The following is a 24,107-nucleotide window of genomic DNA, read 5'->3' as shown; positions in this document are numbered from 1 at the left end:
TGGAAAAACATGGCATACATTGTGTTTGTTCACAACAGGGAGATACATTCATAGTCATCACTCTGACACTCAGGCGGCTTAACATTATGTGCGCGTCCCAACTGAATGAAAAACAACTTTTTGAGCTTTCCAAAAATGCACAAATGTCCAATTTTTCCTGCCATCAAATAGCTTAGTCCCATGTGAGCAAATGAGTAATCAAACAACACACTTGTAAAAGCTTTTTGCGTCGCTAATAAACTGCAGGGTTAAGAAACACTTGGTTCAGATTTAAACCTTAACAGCACAACAAAATGTTCCTATTTAGAGTCAACACTTAACTGTTGCCCTCCCAACAAAATTTGAAAAAAAAAACAAAAAAACATTAACAGTGACGACTATATGCTTAAAATGTACCTGAATGAAAGAAAATATTACAACCTCCCATTTTTATTAAAAATCCAAAACTGCACTATACTGCAGTGATGGTCCTGAATCCAAAACTTTTACATTTCTGTGGCACAATGAGGACTATGAAAATACCGTACATAGACTTGGAAGTATGCCATACTTTTTTTCCTTTTCATACTGCAGCAGTTAATGTTTACTTGTTAGAAAAATTGCTGTCGAGTTCACATAATCAAGGACCTGTTCATTTAATTCCCCAAAAGGAAATTTAGTTCAATCCCATCCCTAATTAACACCACATAGTGCATCATTTCATACCATTAAAACTGGATACAGTGCTGTGCAACTTTTTCAATAAAAAAACAAAACAACAACACTTGTTTAACAATCACAAGTGAACGTGCAAACATTACTGCTTTAACTTAGAGAAGAAAGTGAGCCGTCTTTAAATGAAGACTTTTGAAAAGCTAAAGGAATTTGTGAATCATTTGTTTAAAATGTTCTAATAGAACGACTGAATTATTCTCATTTTGAAAAATATGCATCTGTCATCATTCAATTTTAGGCTCACGTGAAAAATATGAAATTGAAAACAGGATACAGGACGTTTAAATCAAAGCTAAAGTTAGCGGTGCGACGTGACCCAGAAGTTTGCTAACAAGCATTAGCAAAGATACATTAGCTTGTTAACTACCACAATTGGTCCACAGAAAATAAAGATGAAGAATGAAAATAAAGATGTGGAAGTGATTTGCTTTACCCTACATCATGTGCTTTTCTGTGTGGACATTAATGTCTTGTAAACAATACAACAGGACAGAAACTGTCTTCTTCCTTAAGAGTCACACATTTTGTTCCTCTTAACAATACATAATTGTCTAGATAATAATATGGCTGATGGATAGTGGTCATGGTTGTTTCCTAGCTAACATTATGCTAATGCTAGTCACCGAACATCAGGGTAACGCATATGCTATGCTATGCATCCATCTTCTTGGGTTGTGGGTTGAGCCTAGCCCAGTCTCAAGCCTCATACTGACAAATAGCCAATCGCACCAAAGGACAATTTAGAGAGTCTGGAGTTTGCATACCATGCATGTTTTTTGGAATGTGAGGAAACTGGGGTACCTGGAGAAAACCTACACAAGCACAGGGAGAACATGCAAATTCCACACAGGAAGTTTCAACCAAACCCAAACAATTAGATACCAAAATCAATTATATGCAGTACATATTCAGATATATATATATTTTTTTACTGTCACTCATTTTGTTGATTGACACAATCATGACAAACAGCTTTCACGGCTACATGTTGTGAGTTTAAAAAAAAAAAAAGTTAAAAAAAAGTTGTGTTTTCGATCCTCCACCAGTGAAATTGAGCCCATGGCATTCCCAGCAGCATAAGAAAACGAACATCTGTGCTCGAAACGTCTTCGGAGCCATTATTGTCGTTTCTTCCTCTCTTTTTTTGGCCACGCTTTGTCAGGGAGCGGCACTGCCCAAACAGGCCTTCAACAACACGTCAAGGCGAGTCCCTGGACTGGGGCCTTCAAGTCACATCAAAACGCAGCGTTTGAGAAACCCCGGCCGTCGGGACTTTTGTTTTTGCAAGGCTGCCCTCGCTGCCGTCTCGAACACCTCCCAGATGCCCTCTTTCGTCTTGGCCGAGCACTCCAAATAGTCATGGGCGCCGATGCGCATGGCCATGGCTCGGCCTTCCTCGGGCCTCACCGGCTCCAACTTGAGTCGGGACAGCTCGTTCTTGACGTTCTCGTCGTTGCGTAGATCCTTCTTGTTGGCCACGAGAATGATGGGCACGTTGGGGCAGAAGTGTTTCACTTCGGGCACCCACTTCTCCGGGATGTTTTCCAGCGAGTCCGGGCTGTCTACGGAGAAGCACATCAAAATGACGTCCGTGTCCGGGTAGGAGAGCGGGCGCAGCCGGTCGTAGTCCTCCTGGCCCGCGGTGTCCCACAAGGCCAGCTGGACCTCCTTGGTGTCCACCTCGATGTCCGCCACGTACGTTTCGAACACGGTCGGGACGTACACCTCCGGGAACTCGTCTTTGCTGAACACGATCAGGAGACACGTTTTCCCGCATGCGCCGTCGCCAACAACCACAAGTTTCTTAGCCGCCATTTGCGTCTCCTTCACCATGGCGAAGTCAACAAAGAATCGACACGGGGGAAGAAAAAAGTCTGTTTTTTTTCGCGACTCGGACGCAACACCTTTCACCGTGCCGTGACAACACCGCGTGATCTCTTTATAAAGCAAAGTGAGGTTTCCTAAATATAGCAATCCAATCGGAAATAGGGAGGGGAACTTTCAGCTTGTGAAGCAACTGGTGATTGGACCTCGCTGGGTTTCCCCCTTCTTTTCTGGGAGGGCTCGTCAGAATGACTGCCTCCAAATGTTGAATATAATGCGCTCAAACAAACTGTTTGTGGACTTAAAATGTTCAACATATATGTCATGTAGACCTTCAACTATAACACGGGTGTTTCTAAACACGTAGAATAAATCCATTTCTTTTCTTTTTTTTTAATGAATGAAGTATGATGGGTCGTTCGTGAACGAGCCGGTAAAAAGAGCAGCAAGAGGATTCGTCAAGGAACGGCAGAAGGCAAAGATGATAGAAACCTTCAAACAGCAACTAAAGACATACTGCGACCCCCCCCCGCCCCATTCCCTTCCCACACACACTATTTACAGATAATTCCCAGATTAAGATGGGTAAGGGTTAGTGACATGCTTTCAGCAAAATATCTCCATGATCGCGCGTTATAACAAATTTTATTGCCATACATTTGATTTCGTCCATCTATCGATTTTCTTAGCCGCTTGTCCTCACAAGGGGCGCGGGCGGCGCTGGAGCCTATCCCAGCTGGCTTCCGGCAGTAGGCGGGGCACACCCTGAACTGGTTGCCCATTTGATGTCATTTAAACAAATTGATATTTGTCTTCATAGCAAATATTAATTCAATGGAACGAAACAAAAATGGAAACAAAACAGGTATAAACCATACTTGTTGGACTATCTTTTTGCTTAATTGTTATTCAAGTTAAAACTTAATCGCAAGAGTCTCAAAGGGCAGTTGACAAGTTTAAGCGACATCCAAACCTATAAATAACTAATGGCAAACCTTTTTCTACTTTTAACCACAGTTTATGACGCATATGTTGTTTGGTCTTATGTAGAACGAGTCTAGCCGCTCTATTTTCAGCAATTTATAATGTTTTTAAGCAGACATTTTGTTACACTTGTGCAACAGTCCAGGTGATTTAAAATTAAAAAATTAATTACTGGACCCAGAATGTGTTTTAGGTCTGTGGTCTAGGTCGTTGTAATAGGTATAATCCATCGTTTTAGCAGAATTACACACTGGTGAGGTGGAGAAAATGAGTGGAAAATATGCTTAGACGTAACTAGTAACATAAAACCTGGTAAAGTGAAGTCAAAGATTTGTTTCTAAAAATGCTTGAAGATGCAACGCATTGAATCTGTGTAAATTTAAAGACAGGGCATGCTGTTTGGGAATCGAAACAGTTGAGTCTTTTAAGAGTCGAGCCCAAAAAAAACGGATCACAAAAATGAGCCGGTTGCCCGTCATTACTACGAACGAGGCAGTTGGGAGGGGACTTTTCTTGTGCGCACGACGGTGCAGTAGTTCACGCTATTTACAAGCAGGGGGCAGCAGCACGAGCCAACTATTAGCCGAGGCTATCAAAGCCTTGCAAAAAAAATCTGCGCTCTCTCCAAGGAAACACAACAATATAGAATTTGGTTTACGGCGTGCCTCAAGCCCGGAGCCTCTCTCGATACGACAACGCGTAAGTATTTTTAGCCCCTTTGTTCACTGTCGACAGGCAGAACAAAGTGGCGCCGCGTGTGTGTTTTACACGCCGCCGCCGTTGTGCGAGCATTTCCCCTTTTGTTTAGCGGTTAAGGCCCCTCTGTTTGGAACTTGAAGGGGTGCCATGTTGTTTAGCCGCTGAGTGTTTGCTTGCTTTTAGCTCGCATACAACACCAACTTGGCAATTAGCGCTAGCACAGCATCCGATGCGACATTTGTTTTTTTTTTCTTTCCCCACGTCGATGCCGGTTGTAAAATCTACAGTGCATCTCAGTAAAATGCCGGCTAATATCAAGCACTGCACGCAATGGCTCAGTAAAAATTGCATTGTTGATTTCTAAAGTAAACTTTGATGTCAAGCACAGACCAGCCATAATAAACAGGCCTGACGCGGCTAACACTAGCTGGCTAGTCGTGGGGCTTGCTAATGCTAATAATAGTGAAACGACTACGAGCAATGATGCTCAACTAAAGTGGACTTTGGGATAAAATCGAACTAAACACTCCATGGAATGACCACGACAATTACCCGCCTTTAATATCCATCCGTGTGATCCACCAAATTAGCCGCTGTTAGCAGCTAGCTCGCTATTTAGCTCGCCTGTCGAACAAACCTAGCGTCAGTTTGCCGCAACAACCAACATATATCGTTGAAAATGTTTGAATAATGGATGTAGCGCTACCAGGGTTGTCACTGTGCCCTGTGCTTTGTGTTAATATGACGCAATTACACATTTATGCCCTCACGGCTCAGTAGTAGCGGTGGCAAAACGCCGCTTGTATGATCACGAGCGGAGCTAACAACGAATGCTAACAAGCGGCACTTGTTTTGTCCATTTTTGTGTGATCATCAACATCTTTTACTCACAGATTAGTAGTCATTCAAAACTCTGTAATTAACGTACCTGTGTTAGACGCGCTATTACCGTTTTTGTTAATTAACACTGTCATTTGAATAAGTTAAATAACCATTTCCATGGGGTGTAATTAAGAAGTTTGTCTTAGCAAACTATGCTTATTTTAGTTCGTTTTCTCAAGTGGTGGTGTAGAACTCTGAATATGAATTTGCTCTCTCATCGAGCCTAAGTAACCAAAAAATATTAGAACCCACTTTGCAAACTACAGTGCAAACAAACCAGCTGTTACATGTAATAAATACATCTTGGACAGTGTCAGTCAAATCTGTGCATTATTTGTTGAAATTGTTACAAAAATTTAGCTTTTCCACTTAATTTTGTGTAAATGTTTGCTTAAAACATTGCAAAACATGTTGGACAAATGGTACAAAGAGCTATTGGCGAGGTCGAGGCTGAAACCAGATACAGGACTGAGGTTTATTGTTAATAGGATATAACGCCTCTCGAAATCATGCAACGTTGAAAACCCAAGATGAAACATTAGGTTAGAATAAAAGGTTTGCTCACACATTTGTAGCAATGGGAACACGGACATCATCATTCAGACTACAGCATCTGTAACACAGATAGTGAAAACTGTTGAATCTGATTTCATGCAGCAAAGATTTCAAGATAAATATGTCACAAGATGATGTTCATTTCCCACAGATTTTCAATGACAATGCAAAGCAATATGACAACAACCATTACAAGATGCCTCTGTCATTATTTTAAAGTCCAAAGGCAATGCCTTTCCAAGCAACAACAAAAATTTGTCATTGCCCACCCTGGAAGTTAAGAAGTGCAACGCCTTCGTAGTAGATTGTAACAAAGAAAAGATATGGAAATTTCCATACATGCTAGAGCGTTTATTACGGCCAAAAACGGGGGAAATGCAGTGCATCTTTTTGGAGCAGCTTCCTCTTCAGGATGTGATTACTTCAGAATAAAACCTCTATCTCAAAATCTAATGGGTACTCATCCACGTGCTGCGAACTTTATCATGAATAGCCTCTGTTGATATTAGATTAGCCACCATTTTCTCAACTGAAAAGGCCACACAACTCATCTGTGAGTGCAGGGAAATGTGCTAGACTGCCGGCTCGTCACAAATTCAATTCCAACGAAAAAAATAGCTCTTGAATGCAGAGTCGAAGCAATCCTTTGAACTAGACTCAACGCAGACAGAACGGGCCTTCGGGGTCATTCAGTGGTCAATTTGAAATGACCCCTTTTGACTTCAATATTGGATTAAACAAAAAGCCATCAAATTGGCTTCTGTATCGACCTGCTCGCTCGCAAGCCCCTTTGTTTTCAGCGGAAGGAACAAAGTTCACCAAGACCGCGTCACTTGTAAAACATTGTCATGATAGTTGCGTTACTTTTCAGAAGCCAGCAACAAGGGACATGGCGCGTTCATTTCAGCTTAGGTGCAACAAAAGTTATAGTTAGAATTGACTTAATAGGGATGTAATTAATGTGTTGATCAAAAGAACCAGTTTTAACATTCGTCCCATACTCTTTTAGTAACAAAGAGAAACCAAAGCAGTTTGGAAAATGAATGAAAGAAAGAAAATAATGCCCCTTTGTTTAAGATCAGAGAAAACCTAACACAATCACAGCTAGTGATGTTACTGGACATTTGACCAAAATGAACAAACAAGCAATCATTTCATTGAAATCAATGTTGCGCTAAACATGCTTATTAAATTAAGCATGTGCACCTTGTGTTGTACTTCTGTCCATTCTATGCCCTTGGAATGACAACTCCCCCGTTCTCTTCAGGCTTTCCCGTGGAATGAGCATTCCATGCAGCATCCTAGGTATGAATGACGTGGCCTGGCAGGAGACGAGAGGTGGGATGCTGCATGCAAATGGTGCTCCTGAGGCCGCAGGCGTCCGGGTCCACAGCGGAGGGCCCCTCGCCGCGGTGGCCGGCCAGGCTTCAGGAGGGCCCCATTTACAGGGCATTGACAGGGCGGGCAACCCCACACCGGGAACGCCCCAGCCGCCGTTGAGCGGCCGCTCGCAGGATGACGCCACGGTGGGATACTTCTTCCAGAGGCAGCCAGGGGAGCAGCTCGGAGGCTGCGCGCCCAGCAAGCATCGCTGGCCCACCGGGGACCCTAATCATGTGGATCAGGTAGGTAGCAGTTATTTGGTTGAGAAAGTCGGATGAAGAGTCAATCTCACTCTTAAAAGGCAGCATCAAATCCTGGTGGGAACGCCCCGAACATTTGTGTTCCTTGTGTCTCAGGTCCGTGCTGTGGATGAAATGAACTATGACTTTCAAGCTCTTGCTTTGGAGTCGAGAGGAATGGGAGAGGTACCATCTTCTGAATTTGTATTTATAAAGATACATGATTGAAATGGTTATTTTTACACTTCACAGACTGTAATATGTCAAAAGCATCGATTAATCAAATGTGTTTTATTTGAAGCTTTTGCCAGCGAAAAAACTCTGGGATTCCGATGAACTGGCCAAAGATGGAAGAAAAGGAATGCTTCTTGGAGAGGAGTGGAGGGACAATGCATGGGGGTCATCACGTGAGTCACTCGTATTTTTATCCAGCCGTGTTCATATGGTCAGCTTTGTAGATATTTGATGCCAATCTTTTTTTCTTATAGACCATTCAGTCTCCCAGCCAATTATGGTCCAGCGACGGCCAGGTCAGGGTTTCCACGGGAACGGCGATGCCAATTCCGTGCTTTCGCCTCGCTCAGAGGGCGGAGGCTTGGGTGTGAGCATGGTGGAGTACGTCCTGAGCTCGTCTCCTGGCGACAAGATGGATGCCCGTTACAGGAATGGCGGCTATGTGAGTTCTACTTCGATTTCACTATTTTCCAATATGCCATTATGTCTTGCAAATGTGATAAAAATGTCTTATTTTATATCAAGTATTGTTCAAAAACAACACATTTCAGCAAACACATTATGTTTTGTGGGTTACTGGACCGTCCCGCCACTCATCCAGACTAGGGATAGACCGATTATCGGCAACATATTTAACATTTTGACAAATATAATTTTTTACTAATCTGTAAGCCGATAACGATGGTATCCCTATGAGCGGCGAATGTTTGTGCATTTGGTGAATTTTGTGTTTTCTTCAGGGTTCGTGAAATGCTGCAAAGGTGTTCACAGACAGTTTTTCCATGTCACAAACAGGTTTTCTTATCACAAAGAAATTTTGAACACGTTCTGACAAATTTTCACTTTTCACAGTTTGCTTTTGAAACCTTTAAACTCTGATGAGAACCCAAAATTTGCTATGTTCGCAAGTACAGAGAGCTTAAGAGATCAATTTAAAACGTGGTTCATTTCATGGAACTTTTTATGTATGTATTTATTTGAAATTTCACTTAACTTTATAAGAGATGCTGAATTTTGCATTTGTTAAAATCAAAATGAAAATAAGTGAAAGTTTAACATTTCAGTTATGTTAAAACTTTGGAAAAGTATTAACTATAGGAAAGTATTTCCTTTTTTTGTTACAATTTTAAAACAAAGCTGTCTATTTGTTGTTTTTTAAATTGAAAGAAAAACATAAAACATGTTGAAAATTTGAAACGTTGTTTTAACAAACATGCTTATTTTTATTTTATTTTTTTAATGCTAAATTTTTGTGTTTTACTGCAAAATGATATCTGCTCCAAATATTGGTTATCAGCTTCCTTGCCCTACTAGGGCTGCATGATATTGGAAAAACATAGTTGTTAAATATTGCGATATTGATATTATTTCGATATGTACCTAAAGAAATAACATTTTTATTATCTAATGAAATAAAAAAATCATGTGGCAAAATATGTAAGCTTCAATGTATTCTTATTTAACTAATTTTAATTACCCTAGATGTTTAACTATTGGACGCAGATTTAAGTTTGCGTCCGGCTGGTGAAATTCAGATAAAGGCATACAATTACATATGTAACTTATTGCACGTCTTTGCAATATGCATATTGCATGGGCCAATATCACGATATCGATATTTTTTTCGATAGATTGCCCAGCCCTATCGCCTACTAATAATCGGTGCTCTGAAAAACTCCTATTGGTGTATCGTTAATCCAGACCAACACTCATGCCAACTCTGCCATTGGTGAATCCCTAAATTCTACCCTTACTAGTGCCTCGGCTTACCTTGTGTCATTCCTAATACAGGGTGGAGGTGATGCGGACCAGGACGGGAGAGAGAAGAATGACGGTCCTGAGAGAGTCTCTCCTTTTGAGGAAGATAAGAGCCCAGAGATGAAAGTGGGGGATGACGGCGATTCCGCGAAAGCCAACGGAAGAAGTTTACTAAACGGCATGGACAGAGACTGCAAAGACTTCAAGTATGTTTTGTTTTTTTTGGACGTTTGCAAAAATATCAAACCTATTGTATAACTAATCCCGGAAGATGCATGTCCTAACGGAATTCACGTGTCCCTTCAGTCCAACTCCGGGAAGCCGTCAAGCTTCTCCAACCGAGGCCGTGGAGAGGATGGGCCCGAACCAGACAGGATTGGAGATGATGACCCAGCACCATGTCCACGCCCACGCCCATGCCCACGCCCACGCCCATGCACACGCCCACGCTCACGCCCACGCTCATGCTCTCCAACAACAGAATCACAACAAGGGCCCAGTGGAGGACTTTCAGAACCAGGAAGCCCAGAACATGGGTGGCATGGAGCAACAAGCCGGTGTGGAATCCCTCCAGTTTGAATACGCAGGGAACCAGATTCAGGTGGACTCCTCCGGAGCCCCCGTGGGCTTGTTTGACTACAGTTCTCAGCAGCAGGTCTGTTTTTGAAAAACTCTTGATTGTGAGTTTGCAGTCGGCTCTAAACCTCCATTTGGTCCATTTCCAGTTATTCCAGCGGTCCAATCCCCTTACTGTTCAGCAGCTCACAGCAGCCCAGCAGCAACAGTATGCCCTGGCAGCGGCTCAACAGCAGCACCTTGGTATGTTATTTAACTTATTTATTTTATATATTTTTTTATAAATCCCCGATTCTACTGAGCAGTTCACGTTAGTCCAGTTAAATATGATCGTCATTTTTGTTGTCACCAATTTCACTTGTCACCCCTGACAGCTATTGTTGGCTTCTACACACCTGGTGGGGGAAACCAGATTACTGTACTTTAGTGAACTGAACAATATTTAAAAACAAATCTTAAAATAAACTGTAATTAACCTTGTTGTTGATCTTTTTATTCATTTTTTACTTTTATATTTAATTATTTTTATTTAATTATTTTTAAATTATTTAAATAAAAAAAAATGCTATTTTTATTTTATTTATTTTATTTTATTTTGTACTTCACTTAGCCGGCCTTGCTCCTGCATTTGTGCCAAACCCTTACATCATCAACGCTGCCCCCCCTGGAGCCGATCCATACACTGCAGCAGGGTTGGCAGCAGCCGCTACTCTTGCAGGTGATCACATAACACACCTTGTCTGGCCTTTTGGTCACATAAAATTTTCCCAACTTTGTTTTTTTTTATCAGTTAGCATCGTCAACGTACTACAGTGTATTTTAAATTCCCCCCCAACAGGGCCCACAGTGGTTCCACCACAATACTATGGTGTTCCTTGGGGTGTGTACCCAGCCAACCTTTTCCAACAACAGGCCGCATCTACTGCCAATCACTCTGCTAATCAACAAGCATCCAATCAGGGACCAGGGCCAGGCCAACCTCAGGTAAAGTGCGACATGCTCAGTTTACCTTTAACTGCCTCAGTGCTAGTGGCAAGAGCATAAAAGCGCTTACGCAAAAAAACAAAATCTTTGTAAAAATGGTAAAGCCCTGATTTGAAATCGTTTTCACACTATTCCCTGGAATGTAGTTTTAGAATAATTTTGGTTGATGGATAGGTTACCGTGGTGTGTTTTATTACATTTGCCACCAGGTAATGCGCACGGGAAACAACCAGCGTCCTCTTACGCCCGGTCAAGGTCAACAAAGTCAGCAAGAATCTCTGGCGGCAGCAAACCCCGCACTGGCATACGCAGGAATGTCCGGTTGGTGCATGGCATACCAAATAAAAATGACATTTGTTATTTTGCTGACCGATTTGATTCCTCAGGTTATCAAGTGTTGGCCCCTGCAGCTTATTACGACCAGACCGGGGCACTGGTAATGGGCCCGAGTGCCCGAACTGGCCTCGGTGGGCCAGTTCGTTTAGTCCAGACGCCTCTTCTCATCAATCCTGCAGCAGCACAGGCTGGTAAGTCATTATTGAACATTGAACAACAACAAAACAAAAATACCGATTACCAATTAATTGGCCACTTATTTTAGAAAATATATATAATGCATAAAATGATCCCCCTTTCCTTTTCAATGTGTGTCACTTACGCATTAACTTTCGCTATTCAAATTTACTCTGTTTTGAATGACAAGTCCATAGTATGACCTCATCAACAAATTGCATGCAAGTATAAAAGGTTATTGTATAGATTTGTGCCAATAATAAAACCATTCCTACTTGTTTACAACTGCTGTGCTGTATAGTTAGAGTACATAATTGGGCTGGAAAAATTGCAATGATGATTGATTGAGATTGAAATCATAATTAGAACAATTTGTGCTTTCAAAACTTAATATTTATTCAACTGTTCAAGTGTCATCGTAGAGTCATGCCCATTCATCCCTGCACTCTGTTTTTGTCAAGTACAAATTTTGTTGTAAATATTATGTGAAATTCAAGCGTCTTGCATTTTTATTACTCATTTTCATTTAAAGCATGAACCCTTTCTTTTATATAGTTTTATCTGGTTATTTTCACAAGTCTTGTGACTTACCAGGCTAACCTGGGACCTCGGGGATTGTATTTCGTGCCATGTCATGTGGAAATGTGTGTTAAGACAACAAAATCCTTGGATGTTTGCATCCTTGAATTTTGAGGAAAATTCTTTGAATCCCTGAAATGTCAACTTTAAATATAACTTGAAAGGGCAATGACAACATAAAAATCTGAAAATAATATACTCAAATAATAGCAACTGAAAAAAAACAGTAAGAACAAATACTGACTGTTCCTGAGCATTTTGGCCTCTTGGGGGCAGTGTGGTGCCGTGCATTCATGGTGTACACACTTAAGAGTACAGAAGAAAGTTACGATTGAATTATTTTAAAACAACTCGTTTTTCACACATTGGGAAGAATTCGTGCCTTTGCGTAGTGTTATCTCACCTGTGGGCATGTGTTCCCACACCATTTGTGTGTGAAGATTCGTTATTTGAAGGAAAAACACTCCCCCCAAAATTGACGCTAACTTCTAGTAAAAATTTGAATGGGATCCTCCCTTCGCTTTTAGCATTAACGCTAGGCTAGTGATGAACAAAGCATGTTTTTTATTTAAATATACAGTGGATGTTATTCTTATTGTCATGTGTTTAGTTTTACACTTAACTCTAACTGGGATGTCAGGAAAACAGAATAAGATACGCTACACATTTGCTAGTTGCTACGCAAGGAAAATGGTGCATTCAGGGTACTTTCACAGCGACGGAAACTTCGGTTTTCTTCGATTATAGCGTTATTGAGGGAAAATTGGTCAATTGTTCTGGCAGATGTTTGAAGAGCAATAATCGGCCGGGCCCTAGTAATCGCTACCCTAAAAGATTTCCATCAAGAAAATGAAATATGTTGAGCTAATTAGCCTGAGCGAGCTTCAATGTGAAAAATGAATCCAGATAGTGACTCATCACACTGTTTACTTCCTCTGGCAAACAGCAGCAGTGTCTGCGTCAGGTTCTGGTAACAACATGTCGGGCCCTCCGGCAAACGGCATGTACCGCTCCATGCCTCAGCCTCAGCAGCAGCAGCAGCAGCAGCAGGCTCCCCCACAGAGCAGCGGCCTGCAATCAAGTTCCTTCTACGGCTCCGGGTCCGTCCCCAACACCTCTCAGAGCAGCTCGCTGTTCTCGCATACCTCTGCTCCGCCTCCGCCGCAGAGCTCCTCTCTGGGCTTCAGCAGCACCGGAAGCTCACTCGGTGTGGGTCTGGCGTCTGCTCTCGGAGGATTCGGCTCGTCAGGTCAGTGGTCAAACGCTAAGTCGCTTGTGATGTTTTCACTTTTTGCTTTGATTACAAATTTCTCTCCTCCTTGTAGTATCAAGCTCTACAAGTAGCAGTGTGTCTCGGAGGGACTCGCTGTTGACAAGTTCCGAGCTTTACAAGCGTGGCAGCAGCAGTTTAACTCCCATCGGACAGCCCTTTTACAACAGCCTGGGTTACTCGTCCTCACCCAGCCCGATCGGACTCACCCCGGGCCACTCGCCTCTCACTCCCCCACCTTCTCTGCCCTCCTCTCACGGGTCCTCGTCCAGCCTTCACCTGGGTGAGAGCATGTTTTTCTAATGTCGTGGAATTCATTAGAGGTTATGGTTCACACCTGCGTCCAGTGGAGTGAGTTTCTGCCATTGACCAAGATCAGCTCATTTGCATAATAGGCAAAGTTGTTTCAATTGAGAATTGGACGGTAATTCGCAATGCCCTGGGTAAATGGGTTTTATCTTGAAAAGCAAAACGCGAATCAAAAACGGATACAGATATTCTAACGGTTTTACCAAGCTTCATAAATATTCAAATTGTACAACAGCTGTGCCCCAACATTTATTTTCCGTTTTGGCTTTCATTTAGTTTTTGTTGCCATGACAAAAAGCCCCTTTTCAATTTGTGTAGTTAATTTTAGGGTCCACTTTATTTTAAACTGATACAGTACGATTAGTCACCGATACCAGGTGTCGATATCACTAATACCTCTGTCCTCTGATACATATAATCAACAAAAAAAAGTCACATCACAGGGTTTCCCACATCATGTTAATACTTGGGCGGGCCACCCAAGTAAACTGGCCACCACCTAAGTAGATTTCAAGAAAATTTAATAAAATTATATAAAACAAAACGTCGCGACCAGAGATACCTGCATGTAACATTAGTTCGCCGTCACTTATTTGTGGATCATGAGGTTAGAGGAGACGCAAGTAGCAGGACTGACTGAGAAAAAAACATTATTGTAAACCTGAGTTTAACATTCAAATTGCATACACGTTTTCACCAATTTGATCATTTTAGACCGAATTGGTGATGCACAGACTGATGTAAACATAACCAAATCTAAATGGGGTTTTTTTTTAGACACAAAGGTGCGCACAGGCAAGCCGTAACATTTCCAGTTTATGGTCATGGTTATTATCCTGTGAATCCCAGGTGGCTTGACAAATGGCAGCGGGCGTTACATCTCTGCAGCACCCGGAGCTGAGGCCAAGTACCGCAGCGCCGGCGGGACGTCCAGCCTATTTAATTCCAGCAGCCAGCTCTTCCCGCCGTCTCGGCCCCGCTACAGCCGCTCGGACGTGATGCCGTCCGGCCGCAGCCGCCTCCTGGAAGACTTCAGGAACAACCGCTTCCCCAATCTTCAACTCCGAGACCTGCCTGGGCACATGGTGGAGTTCTCCCAAGACCAGCATGGATCCAGGTTTGGGGGAGGAGCTTGTTGGTTTAAGAAATTGCCACCCAGCTCATTTCTATACAAGAAAGGGGTTTGATGGAGAGTTTTATTTATTAATTTTTTTATGGCATTTTCTCTGTCTTCGCAGATTCATCCAGCAGAAGCTGGAGAGGGCCAGTCCCGCTGAGAGACAAATGGTTTTCGGAGAGATTCTACAAGCGGCGTACCAGCTGATGACGGATGTGTTTGGGAACTACGTCATCCAGAAGTTCTTTGAGGTAGGTTGAACGGCGTTTATCGCGATGGACTTTGTAGAGTCGTATCGGGTTTACATGTTGCGGTTTTCTGTGTCGCAGTTCGGAAGCCCAGACCAGAAGTTGGCTTTGGCGACTCGAATCCGCGGCCATGTCCTCCCGCTGGCTTTGCAGATGTACGGGTGCAGGGTCATTCAGAAAGCCTTGGAGTCCATTTCTTCTGACCAGCAGGTAATTGTAAGTGAGATTTTCTTAAGTCTGTTTTCATGCTAAAAGACTTCAGGCCTTGGTTTTCGGTGCAAGTGATGTCAATTTGAAAGCTCTCCTGCTTTTCTTTGAAAATGATTTTGGTTTCAGAGTGACATTGTTCGTGAGCTGGATGGCCACGTTTTAAAGTGTGTGAAGGACCAGAATGGAAATCATGTGGTGCAGAAGTGCATCGAGTGTGTCCAGCCTCAAGCCCTGCAGTTCATTATAGACGCCTTCCAAGGCCAGGTATGTGTGTCGTTATATCAATCGGTGTTCAATGGAGACAAAATGGAGGATCATAACCACAACCGTAACGGGTGCCCTGCCTCAATTAATCACCGGGAATGTCGTCTGATTGAACTAACCGGAACCACACCTCAAACAGGAATAGAATTTCTCCTTTGTCAGGTTTATTTGGCTTTACATGTTGTAACCAACCAAACACTGATGATGGTACATTATCAAGGTGTCATATTTCCATGTAATTGTTTTTTGTTTAGTACTACAAATGTGTTGATAGGGCTTGGCAAAATGATCATAAAATATTGAAAAAGTAAAGAAAGCAAGCCCATTAGCTGTCACTCATTACTGTTGCCAGCCCTTTTTTGCACTTCAGGGCCACCGTACCGGCCAGGCACTAATGCCAACACTGGCTCTGCTAGCCACTAAGGTTGGAGACTTACACAATACAATGACGACGTAATTAATTAGCGGTTTCTTAGCATCCTTAATTAGCTATTTTAAAAAAAATTGGCGATTATGTAAGCCAACACGTCAAAAAAAAAAAGAAGTCAAGCTTGCGGTCACATCGCAGGCCAACAAAAAAATAAAATAATAATCCATGTGTATGTGTAATGTTTTCCTCCTGCCGCTTTTGCAGGTTTTTGTCCTCTCCACGCACCCTTACGGCTGCCGAGTCATCCAAAGGATTCTGGAGCACTGCACCCAGGAGCAAACTTTGCCAATACTGGAGGAGCTGCATCAGCACTCTGAGCAGTTGGGTCAGGTAAGCAGGGGCCACCTTGTTCAATTACAGATACATTTTTGTTTTTCCCCAAGAATGTGACTCATTGTTGTGCTTGTGTATCTGCATGTCGACAACATTCCATAATTTAGCCTCCTAGTCAGTGTGTTTGCTAAATGTAAAAAAAAAAAAAAAAAAAGTATTTGTGCTGTGTACGCTTTCATTACATCTGACATGTGAATATTCAAACATTCCCCCCCTCCCCCCTTCACCTATTCCATCCAGAAATATCAAGGCGTTTCATTGGAGATGACACCCAAAACATATTATACAGTGTCCCGCGATGCACTGTTCAAGGTCAGAGCAATTTGCCTCTCTCTCAAGGATGTCCATGTTTTTTCGCCTTCTTTTCTTCCCTCTTCTAATAATTTCAAGATTAAAATAGATGGAGTTCTCAACTATTAGGGGCCCTTACCCAATCTTTCGGGGTTTTTTTTTCCTTTTCCTTTTCCTCACTTACTGTCACAGAGGACTCACAAGACTTTTCCTGTTTAAATCTGAATAAACGATCCCCTTTGACTTCAAATGCTGCTTGAATTGAAATGTTTAGATTTCGACGTCACAAAAAAGGGGCTTTTCCACTGCTGGAACTTTTCAATTTAACTTGGTAGAATTCAGTTTGCGCGTTTTTCCGCCACCAACAATTTCCGGGGAAATTAAATTCCCCAGGGGGCATCCGAGTACTGTCTCAGCAGCAGGGTCTTGCTGTGCCAGGCTGGAACTTTGGGGGGTGCTGCACTTATGGAGGACCAAAACTGCCAAAATTGAAAATAAATGACTGAAAGTGAAAGTAAAAACTGATATAAAAAAATATATAATTCAAAAATTACATTTAAAAAATATAATTCAAAAATTACATTTAAAAAATATATAAATGGAAATAAAAATAACTAAAAAATACGTATATGCACACATAAATAAAAATTGTCGAAATACAAAAATAAATATATAAATAGAATTAAATATCAATGAATAAATACAAACGCTCTGCTCTCACATTTATTTGAACTCTCCAAATTGTCCCTAGGTGTGAATGTGAGTGTGGTTGTTCGTCTCTGTGTGCCCTGCGATTGGCTGGCAACCAGTTCAGGGTGTACCCCGCCTACTGCCCGAAGCCAGCTGGGATAGGCTCCAGCACCGCCGAGAAAATGGATGGATGGATGGATGGATGCTGCAGACGCTCTGCCTGGGAGGGGGGGGGGGGGTGTCCTAAGGGTGTCTTTGGTTGGACTGGACCTTTCATTGGTCTAGTGAGCTGCTCTGTGTACAAGAAAGTCTCGCTGGCCTGCATGGAGAGCTTTCTCCGCCCCCTCATTTGAATAACATTTTTGAATTTTTTTTTTATATCCGTTTTTATTTTCACTTTTAGTCATTTGTTTATTTATTTATTTAGAATTTTGGCAGTTTTGATCCTCCATATGCACGGCAATCAAGGCTGATCGGATGGTCAACATCGGCTGGACTTTTCAACCTAATTTGAATTAATTACCGAGAACTCTTAAGACGCTGTGGAAACACAAATTCTAAATTCCCTGCAGAACTTTTTTTTTTTTTTTACAAGCAAGAACTCCTGTTACCCAGAACTCAAAGATCCTGAGCTTGTTTGTGGAACAGACTTGTCAGGAAATGCATTTGAGAGCAAATGTGAACGATTGGGCCAATCACAGCGTCCGCTCATCTAATTTACTACTTTTTTTTTTTTTTTTAGAGTGGTGTTGTCTCCTTCCCGCTCACATCCCATAACTGTCTGTCACCCATTTCCGAAGGGGCAAAGATGCTGCCGGCGCCGTCCTTTTTCAAACCAGCAGCATCTGTTTTGTCTGACCTTCCGCAGTGATGACATCATAGTCAACTCGGCCTCATTTCTCTTCCGCCGCGACCATTGCATGATCACCTCTTTGCCGACCTTTTAATATAGTGCACGAGCGTTAGATGAACGAGTCTCACGTGGCTGCTTCGGAATGAATTAGTACCAACGGTTGATTCTTGCGCATCCGTTGCCTTCCGCTGCAGGATCAATATGGTAACTACGTCATCCAGCACGTTTTGGAGCACGGCAGACCGGAAGATAAGAGCAAGATCGTTGCAGAAGTGCGTGGGAAAGTCCTTCTACTGAGCCAGCATAAATTTGCGAGGTAAGTGGCTATCACTACTACTCTTAAAAATGAGTGATGGAAAGGAAAATATTCTCTATTTTAAAAAAAAAAAAGTTGTCAAAGTTAAAGCATTAACTAACTAATTAATTCATCACACTATTAATTTTGACTGCAGATGATCCTTTCGCGTGACCGCGGATGGCTACGTTAAAAGGTAGCACAGGTTGCGTTGGAGCAATAAACATGACTACATGCATCAAAGTAAAGCATTTAATAAATGTTTGTGTATGACATTCAGTATATTCGTTCATGTCAAAATATTGGGGTGCCCCCCCATTTAAAATTGTCTAAGTCATTAACTGAAAAAATGTTGAAGACGTCCTCATTACATTAAATGTTGAAAGAATTAGCACATGATAGGTGCTCTTTAAATTTGGCGGTCAAAAAAATGTTGATTTAAAAATAATAATAATAATAATTATACTGAGCATTTCGACAAATATTGCTCTTTTTTTTTTTTAATAATAATCTGACGGTTGATAAAAAGTCAAGCTAAAAGCATTTTAATCTCAACATTCTATTCATTAAAATTTTCTGTTAATTTTCTAAGCAATGCTGCTGACCCTTTGGACCTTTTTGTTTTTGTTGAACATTAAAACAGAGAAATGTGAACGTTTTAAGATTTCATCATTTTGAATTTAAAATAGAGAAAAAAAAAGTACATTTTGAAAATTCTGAAAAATTGTTCAATAAGCATTAATGCTTTAAGACATTACAACAAAGTCAAGATGGGCATTTGTATTAAAAAATTTTAATGACCCCCCTTTTTTTTTATTTTTTTTTTACTTAAAATGAATTAGCGGGTTCAAATATCGGTTATCAGCCTCCTTGATTACTAATAATCGGCATCGGTATCTGCCCTGAAAAAAACATATCGGTCTATCTCCAGTAATTGGATTCAAAATGTTTTTTTTACTTCTTGAGGGAGCCTAACAAAAAATATTGAGAAGAACTTTATTTGACTATCAAATGATGCCAATGTTTTGGGACACCTTGTATTTCCTTCGGGGTTTTTATAGTTTGGGAATTTTCATTTTCGTTGTTTTTTTTATTTTGTTTTAAGGTTTGTTTTTTAAATTGTTAGTTTTCAGGGTGGTTCTTTTTTTAGTTTTAGTTATTAAAAAAAATGCTTAATTTTAGTTAGTTTCAGTATTAGTTTTCTTTTTCTTTTTTAAGTCTATTACTTGTGCGCAATATTAAATTAACACCATGGTAAAACGAAAAAAGTAAAAAAAATTACCTAGCGGGCTGCTGCTAGATGACGTTACTTCTGTGTGACACACTTTCAAACGTCCTTATTCAGGTTAATATTGAAATAAATATACTTAAAATGACGTCTAAAATCATTCCCAAAGGCTCATACATTAATAACGCTACCAAAGACAAAAAAGGGAAATTTTTGCTATAATTGTAGTTAGTTTTGTAATTTCTCTTAATTTTATTTTATTTTTTTAAACATTTTTATTTTATTTAGTTAACAAAATTGTTAGTTTTTGTTTCCTCTCCTCTGTCCACATTCTGCTGAAAATTAAACACAGATGGTGAGTTAGTTCACAAATCCGTGGCAAGCTTTTGCTTTGCCAGCCTTTGGAGTATTTGCGCTTTGTCCAAATTCTTGGGCGTGGCTTGTTGTCAAAAGTGTCGACGTCGTCGCCGTGTCTTTTGTCCATCAGCAACGTGGTGGAGAAGTGCGTGATCCACTCCTCGCGCGCCGAGAGAGCTCTGCTGATAGACGAGGTGTGCTGCCAGAAGGACGGCCCCCACAGCGCCCTGTACACCATGATGAAGGACCAGTACGCCAACTACGTTGTCCAAAGAATGATCGACATGGCCGAACCCGCTCAGCGCAAAATCATCATGCATAAGGTGGGTGTGCTGCCCGAAGGCCAAAGTGCCAGTTTGATTGGAGACAAATTAAGTTTGGCGTTTTTGTTCAGTTTGAAAGATCCTTCCGTATGAACAATTATTAGCAATTCTCTGTGATGACCTTCCATCAGGCCACTTTTTTCATATTGAGCTGGGCGATTATGGGGGGGTGTTGATAATAATCACAATTATTTTTGATTGAGATTGAAATCACAATTAATAAAACAATTATTCATTGATTTTAAAAACATTTATTTTCAACTGCTAAAACGCAACTACTCAAAACTATTCATTCAGTCACGTTGAACACTTTATTCATGAACACTGTTCTTTTTATCAAGTATAACACAACCTTATAAATATATTCAATTTAAGCATCTTGCATTTTCATTCTTCATTTTTACCCTCTATCATATTTATTTTACCTTATGTTATTTTCACAGTCTGAGGACTGTATTTTGTGCTATGTCATGTGGAAATGTGTGCTGGTATGACTATTCGTATCCTTGAATTTTGAGGAAAAGAAAATTCTGTAAATCTTTAAATTTAAAATAAAAATTATGTTTACTTAGCACACAGTAATTGCAATACAAATACTGGGTGTTCCTGCACATTTTGGCCTCTTAGGGGCGGTGTGGTGCCGTGCATCCATGTAATGCACACGCTTACAATGAGAACAGAAGAAAGTTGCGATTGAATTCTATTAAAATAACTCATTTTTCACAAATTGGGAAAAATATGTGCCTTTGAGTAGTGTTATCTTACCTGTGGGTGTGTATTTACACGGCATTTGTGAGTGAATATTCATTATTTGAAGGGCTGTTACTCCCGAAGTTGATGCTAACTTCCTGTTAGCATTTGAATGGGATCCTCCATTCACTTGCATTAGCATTAGCACAATACATTAAAAATGAAGCATGTCTTGTATGTAATTCTCCATATCGTGTGTTTAGTTTTACAGTTAACTCCAACTGGAGTGTCATTAAACAGCTTAAAGGACACTTAGGGACAGCGGCGTCGCACAAATTCGCTCCGGGCTAGCTAACCGCTACATGGTGCATTCAGGGTCTTTTCACAATGTAGGGAACTTGCAAACATGCCGCAGCGTTCTGCACATTGTTTTTTCTTGGATCATTACGTTTGTAATGATCGAGAGAAGCCAAAATCGAAAGGGGGGGTCCTGGGACCCAAAAACCTGGAGAACCTTTGTCATAAAGGATGGTTGAACAATGGTCATATAATTGCACAATTACTACAAAACCTCATTATAGCCATATTTGGATATTTAGTTCTCTTGTGACAATTTCCACTTTGGATTGTTCATCTTTTGTGTCTGCTCTTGTTGTTCATTGAAATTTGACCCTGAATCCAAAGTTGTTTTCATGGTATCCGTTCGGGCTGAATGATTTTGAAAAATAATAAATTGTCGACTTGTTGACCTTTTTTCTCCCCCACTTCCTTCCTAGATCCGGCCTCACATTGCCACCTTGCGCAAGTACACTTACGGGAAACACATTCTGGCCAAGCTGGAAAAGTATTACATGAAGAGCGGATCGGAGTTGGGTCCCATCGGTGGCCCCACAAACGGCCTCATGTAGGCAAAGATGGCATAAAAAAATAAAAAAAGAGGCGAAGGCTTTCAGCATATTAAGATCTTTTCTTGACGCCTTCCTTGTTTTTTGGGGGCAATTACCAAAAGGAAGAGGAAAAAAAATCAATTTCACCCTAAAACGCTGCGACAAGTGGCGAGGTCCCGACTGGCCCCTCCCCCCTTGCCCGCAGCAGGCTTGTTTTGTTGTGTAAAGCACAAGGCCATTGTTAATTATGTAACTGATGTATTTGACTAGTTTTCATATTGTACATTTTAGTTTTTTTTTTTGTTTTTTTTTACCTTGTAAATTCTTTGTAGAAAAAAAAAACACATTTGCTGAAACTTCGTACAATTCACACCAGCAAGTGACCTATTAAAAGATCAAACTGAGTGACAAAATTCCATTTGCTTGTTAAACCCCACGTGTCTAAATCCAGGAAATGGAATATTCATAGAGGACCCCCACCCCCCCCATGTTGAGTTGAAACGATAGCCAAAGCAGCTGATTTCCAACAGCATAGCAGGTCGGTGCTATGACTGAGGTGCCACAGGTGTTTTTGACGAAGACCTCTTTTTTGCCCGCTTGAATTGAGGGAACAAATCAACGGTAGTATTTTTTTTTTAAACGGGGTCTTTTCCCCCTCGCTCTGGTTTCTTCCAACATGTCCGCCCCCGATTTTCCGCCAGCAAGAGCCATTTTTAAGTGTCGGTCAGCGGCCGGGGACGTCCCGAGTTGTTTTGGTACCCAAAGAGAGACTTGGCTGAGCCCAAAGAGGCTCCATTAGTCACGTGACATAACCGGTACTAACAAGAGAAGTTATTAAGTTATAAGAAGGGGGCTTGGCAAGATTTCATGATGTGTTGAGAGACGTTGGCGGCATGCTGAATTTTGTTGTTGTGCCCCCTCTTAACCTTTTTTTTTTTTAAAGTGTTTTTTAAGTAGAAAATGAACACTGCTCTGAGCTAACTTTATGTACTAAATAATCATCTCTTGCTTAAAAAAAAAAAAAAAGTAGTTTAGTGCAGCATCTTTTGGTGTGATTCTTAATTGTTGCTTTCGGGTCGCTGTGATGGACTAACATCCCCCTCGACTCCCCCACCCCACCACCTAAGAATAGTCAAAATTGTAAAGGGGAGCTTTTATCCCAGCGTTGTACATGAGATGGAATTATTACCGGGACTTGGAAGAAGGGATTTTTAAATCAGATTTTTAATGCTCCGATGTTTGTATTTTTCCAACTCTTTTGATTGGATGCCGGTGGGGCCATCGAAAACCTATACAACTGTCCTGTAATTCTTGTAGTGATGGCTTTTTTGAATTGTAGAATATATGTAGTATATGTGCAGTTGGTAATTGTAAGATTATTATCATTATTATTATTATTAGCTCAAGTGAGAGAGAAAAAAAAAACATGTTTAGTGGTGTTTGACAGGCCTTGCAAACTTGTAGTGATGCTTTTATTCCCTCTGTACAGTTGTACATTTGTAACTGTTTATGCTGTAAATGGGATGTCTTCTACATTTTAGTGGGGAGAAAAAGGCAAAAAGTGTGCATTTTGACTTGTGTATATTCATCACTCCTTTCCCCTTTTTGAATATTCTGTATACAGTTTTATTTGAGTGTTATTTTAAAGGAAAAAAACGTAATTTTTAAAGCTTCACAATTTGGCGTGTCATTTTTGTTTTTGATCTCCTATGGGAAAAGGCCAGCCTCTATTTGTACTGGAGCTGCTGTAACATCCACTGTTGATAGTCTTTCTGATGTGTGACACTTTTCAAAGAAACGGATTTTAAAAACAAAAAATCCTCAAAATCAGAGGCTGCCTTTTTAGTTGTCTGCTGACCTCACAGGATATGACAAATATTTTTGTACAGAAAAAGGCTGTATTTTGGAACGGCTAACTACCTTGTAAGCAAAAAAGCATTGTAAAATATTGTCAATTATATAAATATGAACATATGAGTTTTGTCACACTGTCAAAGTCATGTACATTTTCAGGTGGCCTTATGTACATTTCCAGCTGTTAGATGAAGAAAACCAACTCATTTTTTGGAGGCAGAATTGTGACTATGTATGATTAAACTGTTCTTCTAACATTTGACCTGCTTTTTGTCATTGTTGTCTTTGGTTCTTAGACTCGAATACGTTTTTAATAGCACTTATCAGTTTAACAGGTGAACTGGAACCTTTTCAGGCTGAATTTGGACACACAACCATGTATGGTTATTCTATTAAGAGAAATTAAGTGTATAGTATCGAATAGTTTCATTAGTACGACGATGCATTAGGGATAAGTAATTCGGGTTTTTTTTCCACAGCCGTGAAACTGTCGAAACTGCCGTAAATCGACTCGCGGCCTTAAAAAAAAAAAAG

General features: G+C 40.9%; 1 protein-coding gene across 1 annotated transcript in view; it reads left to right on the top strand.

Moving 5' to 3' along the window:
- The window catches only part of LOC144039769 (apolipoprotein B-100-like), a 46,336-nt gene extending 22,501 nt beyond the window's left edge, over nucleotides 1-23,835 (top strand). The window contains 24 exon segments of the mRNA XM_077553419.1: nucleotides 1,796-2,670; nucleotides 4,169-4,221; nucleotides 6,926-7,283; nucleotides 7,398-7,466; nucleotides 7,582-7,687; nucleotides 7,769-7,956; nucleotides 9,306-9,478; nucleotides 9,579-9,927; nucleotides 9,998-10,091; nucleotides 10,459-10,566; nucleotides 10,687-10,832; nucleotides 11,042-11,153; nucleotides 11,219-11,359; nucleotides 12,871-13,173; nucleotides 13,250-13,477; nucleotides 14,353-14,620; nucleotides 14,742-14,871; nucleotides 14,950-15,084; nucleotides 15,205-15,342; nucleotides 15,977-16,102; nucleotides 16,346-16,417; nucleotides 18,134-18,255; nucleotides 19,950-20,142; nucleotides 21,609-23,835. Of these exon segments, the coding sequence (XP_077409545.1) occupies nucleotides 1,796-2,670; nucleotides 4,169-4,221; nucleotides 6,926-7,283; nucleotides 7,398-7,466; nucleotides 7,582-7,687; nucleotides 7,769-7,956; nucleotides 9,306-9,478; nucleotides 9,579-9,927; nucleotides 9,998-10,091; nucleotides 10,459-10,566; nucleotides 10,687-10,832; nucleotides 11,042-11,153; nucleotides 11,219-11,359; nucleotides 12,871-13,173; nucleotides 13,250-13,477; nucleotides 14,353-14,620; nucleotides 14,742-14,871; nucleotides 14,950-15,084; nucleotides 15,205-15,342; nucleotides 15,977-16,102; nucleotides 16,346-16,417; nucleotides 18,134-18,255; nucleotides 19,950-20,142; nucleotides 21,609-21,740 (4,619 nt within the window). The 3' untranslated portion in view covers nucleotides 21,741-23,835.
- Nucleotides 23,836-24,107: the final 272 nt, after the last annotated feature.

Source organism: Vanacampus margaritifer, chromosome 19 (genome assembly GCF_051991255.1).
Source record: "Vanacampus margaritifer isolate UIUO_Vmar chromosome 19, RoL_Vmar_1.0, whole genome shotgun sequence".
Taxonomy (NCBI): domain Eukaryota; kingdom Metazoa; phylum Chordata; class Actinopteri; order Syngnathiformes; family Syngnathidae; genus Vanacampus; species Vanacampus margaritifer.
This window is presented reverse-complemented; position numbering and strand designations above follow the sequence as displayed.